Raw genomic sequence first — 5,231 nt, 5'->3', positions numbered from 1 at the left:
TATAATATAATATAATATAGTAATATAATATAGTAATATAATATAATATAATTTCCGTATTATTATTATATGTTGTACAATAAACTATTATTATGAGTCAAACTCGCCGAGATCGAGCTAGTATAATTCCAAATGAGCCGGGATCAAGTTTAATAAATTAAGTTCGAAACAAGTCAAGCTCGAGTTCTTCAAATTTTTAAACGAAGCGACTCATTTACAATCCTAGTTTAGATACTAAGGAAATCAAACTTCTCTTTCGCTACCGGCAATGAAGACAAAAAGCTCTCCGTACACTTCACCTTCGTGTTTTCAAATTTTAACCGGTAACGTCTCTTTCCTACTTTTCCAATGAGCCTTTAATTTCATCTTTTCTCTTGATATAAACTTCATCCATTATCATTTGCTTCCGATTGAGACCCTAATGACCTCCTCTTGCTTTTTACTTTCATTTTTTTGATTCGCTCACCAACTGCTCGACCTTTTGTCTCAAAGAGATTATTGAACGTGTTTGTCTGAATATAATCACTAACCTACTGCAACTTTTATCAATATGTCTCTCTTTTTCTCTCAAACATTCAAACCAACTTTTCCAAACTCAATCCCTATCAAAACTAAACCGAACCTCAGATCCAATGATCAAATTTCAACTCACTCTAACAAATATTAATCCACATTTCCAAAAAAAACAATGGTTTGCATGGGGGTCTTTCAAGATTCACAAACTCAATCATTCTAAAAAATAATTTGCAACCTTTTTGGGAAAATTCAATGTCTCTCATGAAAACAAGATCGAAGTTTTGCATTTGTAAAATTCGAAAACATCAATCAAGCTTCAAAAGTAGTGTCAAATATTCACGGTAAAATGTTAAATGGAAGGAGGATTTTCGTAGGATTTGAAAAAAATGAAATGGTTATCAAGAGATTGAATGAATCTCAGTTTACTAATTCAGTCTCTTATAACATAAACCTTTCGGTTAACCACGAAATCAATGACAAGTTTGAACTTACTGCACTAATTATTGATGAAGAACCTATTAAATCTCTTAAGTTGTTCAAGTGGTTGAGAAGTAACATCGCCATAAGATCTATTTCATCTTGGGGGTTGTACGCATATGTCGTTGAATGTTAGTTTTAAAAGGATGATCATGAGACATACGATGAACAAGTTAGAATTTCCAAAAGTGCAACCAACGGTACAAAGAAGAAACAAGTATTCAAGGATCACATACTTGTTAATCAATGGCATTCCTTTCAATTATTGTTCGTCAAATTGTACAATTGAGATCCAGGACCCATCGATATGTATGTTACGGCTATCATATTGAATAAAATACAATGTAAATTGTGGGTGGAAGAAGTACATCTAGATGACAAAGTGGATCTGATGTCGGATGAGACTACAGACGAATATAACCATCTGCTTCAATGTACAATTAAAGCCTTAAAAGAGCAAAAAAGAACTCTGTAAGGTGAAAATGTTTGGCCGGATTCTCAGGTTAACTCACCGGATAATATACTGGAAGAGGGGAGTTTACCGTTGGTGGTGAGAATTTGAATTTTGAAAGCCCTGTACACTCTCCTATCAAATGTTTTCAAGTCAAGGGAGGTACATTTTTCTATGGAAAAAGTTATGGAAAAAGTCACTTTTGCCGTCAAGTCTTAAAAGGAAAAAGAAGATGGGATCATAAAGTCACTTTTTACATCTACTATAACAAAACTGAATGGCCATTTGATGGGGGCAAAAAAACTTACCTTCAAGCAAGAAATGGTTAAGTTCGGCGAACTTATGCAAAACATAGTCGATGATGAAACCCCGCCCAACACAAAAAATCCATGAGGCCGTATAGTGGGTGCTTTTGCCAACCACTTTCAAATTCATTTTTAGCTATTCAAGAATCAATGGTGAAGGAAGTTTTGCAACCTACTTTGAACGAAATATGGAAACATTATTCGTTCGACAATGTACAAGTCAAAGTCGCTGATAGATCGGGAGGCTTGCTTTCTATTTGGAGGATTGATTTTATCTCTTTGCTCACTAGTTGGAAGTGTATGCATTGGATAGCAACCGCCTTGAGACATGTGTTCTTGTAAAAGGCTTCATACTCGTTTTATGGCTGGACTGCTGTTGTAATATTCTAAAACATGAGATCTTTGTAAACGGATATAAAAGTTTGGAGGGCTCAACAAACGTCTCAAGACAAAATCGGGATCAAGTTCTGTGATGAAGAAATTAAAAGGCTTAAAACATATATAGTTTTCGTGTGTTTTCAACAGATGAAGCAAAAAGAATTTCATGATTCATATCGAGACAAAACGAAGGCTTCAATATCGACTTCAATAAGCTTAGTCTTCTTTCTTGCATTTTTGCTTTCCTGCTCTAATGTAGTTCTTGCAAATTTTCTTGTATTTTGTTTCTTCTACCTTCATTACTTTAATGTTGGTCATATCAATAATATTCCTTTTATTTTTCGGGAAAAAAAAAAAAGAAAAAAAAAAGAAATCAAACTTCAAAAACCCTTTGTACTTGAGCCTAATAATGATAGAAACGATTCAAAATGTGTGAAAAGGTAGGTAGGTGCATATCATGTAAAATCAAATGCAATACATGTGATATTGATTTGATCAAAATACGATTAATACATTTCATGGTACTAATTGGAACTCGTAACATCACTTTCTAAAATAATAAACATACACCTCATCGGTAACTAATGATTGAACAATACTTTGATACCAATAAATATAAATATAGGCGGTTAGTAGTAGATTCATGATTTTATTTAACCTAGAGCAGAAAATTAGGTTAATAATTATCAATTATTTACCTGTATCTAAATATAGGTAAATAATAAATTTTAGGTTGCTTGTTGTCGTGGGTATGTTTCATGTCCTTTCCTTTATGGGGTGTCTTCGTTTTTGGATCGACCCGATGTTATCCTTATAGAAGATCTGGTCTGAAATTGTTTTTTGGTGGTTTAGTACCATTTTTGTGACAACACATGATACGTTGTGGTTGTTGAGGTTGTTATGTTACGGTGACGATCGGTGTTCTCCCAATCGTTCCCGATGTATATTTCTATCTCTTGGACATAAGAATAAATTTCAAACTAAATAAATATAAGAAGTTTATATATGAATTGCAAATCAACATAGATAATGTACAATATAAGATGATATACGATTAAAATTACATAGTAAATAAAATTGTAATGTGACACCTTTTATTATTTATATATTGTAATTGTAGTAATGAACATGTTCAAGCCCTTCTCTTACTATAGACATCAAGAACATTGTAACTAATTGGGACATCACAAATCCAAAAATTATGCATGTATCCTTCTTTTAAAACTATTTGGTGATGATTGAATTATTACTTGTTAGAAGTTCTATCAAACAATTTAAATTGTATTCTTTTTACTCTATTTTTATATTTTTATTTAACAAAAAACATCTAAATGAACTTTATTCGAAATATAAAGGATATGATTACTGTAGTATAGCTGGAGAATATGTACAGCCGAAAAGTCCAGTCCTTTATGTAATAATATTGAAATATTGAAATATTGATGTAAAAACATGTGGTGTTTAAATAATGAATATCAAATCAAACTTTATATTATCATAACATAAAAAAGAGAATATATATTAAACTTCTATCCTCTTGACCTTTTCTCGCCGGCTCAAAAACTTGTCTATATGGCTAATTCCACGAAATGATAATAGTTAAATAAACAATAGAATAAATATATTTTTTGACCTATTCATGACCTTACTGAGTTATTGTGAATGTGGATGCAGATCACTTATAAAAATGATAATCAATTTTACCTTTTCATCTATATTTTTTACTTTTATAAAGATCTATGTTTAAAACAGATGATAAAAATGACATTTATCTCTTAATAGGATGAATTTTATATATTTTACTTAAATGAGGTAACAGATGTTAATAAAATATACACTCCGTATTTTGATATGAAGAGAGTATTTAAATTTATTATTGAGTATTATATTACTCCTAACATTTTATAAGTAGACTAAGATCGATTTTATGCATTAGTTATTTGTATCATATACACAATTAGGGTAGATTTATCGAAATAAATGATGAAATATATCTAAAACCCATAATGGAAATACAAAAGAAATCCAACTTTTTATGTACTATGAACAACCGTCAATATTTTTTCCATAATATTCTAATGTAACATAATAACAATGATATTTCCCTTAAATAATTAAGGTAATCATCATCATGGGCATCGACAATGATAAATTTAACAACTTTTTTGATAAATCCATTCACTCTAGTTGTAATGTACAAACAAGTAATATACTCCGTATTTATCAAAAATATTGTTGAATTTATCACTACTCATCCTGAAAATTCAAACTAGGGATTTCAAAGTTACACAAGCAAACATGTGAATCATAATACAAATAAGTTCATATACAAACACAACATTCATAAATTATTTCACTTTTAAACTCATTATTTATAGTATCATTCATCAAATATACATGAAATTAAGAAAACCAAGTCAGAAACAAACCCAATAACAAATCTTCCAAAACACAAAACCAAAAAACAAAACATCAACGTTGACAACGTGTAATTGTACTACAACCACGTTGATAAGGATTAGCTTGACCACCCGATTGACAATTATAATACGATGTACCTCTTTGAGAACACGGAACATTATTTCCTTTTAACGCGCCATAACTAATATAGTTAGTAGTTGCTAGTATACGTCTAGTACTCTCTGATTCCATTTCCAATTCGCTTTCAATCATACATTCAGCAATCGAGCCGCTACACTGTCCTCCTTTTTTCGGCAGCCAGTTGAAATCATCAATTGTGGCTGCCGTAGGACGGAGGATCATGGCGGAGATAATGAATAAGTTTAGAAGAAAGAAGGTAATAGGTATTGACATTGTGTTGTGTTTGAAGTTTGAATACAAAAGTTGAGCAAAAATATAGTTTTTGTATAAGGAAAACAAAGTGTCGTGTTTAACAATGTGACAAAGAAAACGCGCTGACAGGCTGTTAGATGTGATTAAATAATGTTGGCCGTTGTATGATTAGGTATCTTTTTGTTGGTATTTTACAGCTTTGCCATTCTGCTTGTTGATGTTTTTTCCCTAAATTAATTAAATAAATAAATATAATAATCTGTTAGGAATAAGTGTATGATCCTAACAAGACTTGATAACTTCAAATTATC

General features: G+C 31.0%; 1 protein-coding gene across 1 annotated transcript; it reads right to left on the bottom strand.

Annotated features, from left to right (window-relative positions):
• Positions 1 to 4,599: 4,599 nt before the first annotated feature.
• On the bottom strand, positions 4,600 to 4,941 carry LOC139874716 (rapid alkalinization factor-like). Its single transcript, XM_071862124.1, has one exon. The coding sequence runs from the start codon at positions 4,939 to 4,941 to the stop codon at positions 4,600 to 4,602; it is 342 nt and encodes a 113-aa protein (XP_071718225.1).
• Between the last annotated feature and the right edge of the window lie 290 nt (positions 4,942 to 5,231).

Source organism: Rutidosis leptorrhynchoides, chromosome 11 (assembly GCF_046630445.1).
Source record: "Rutidosis leptorrhynchoides isolate AG116_Rl617_1_P2 chromosome 11, CSIRO_AGI_Rlap_v1, whole genome shotgun sequence".
In the NCBI taxonomy this organism is placed as follows: Eukaryota; Viridiplantae; Streptophyta; class Magnoliopsida; order Asterales; family Asteraceae; genus Rutidosis; species Rutidosis leptorrhynchoides.
This window is presented reverse-complemented; position numbering and strand designations above follow the sequence as displayed.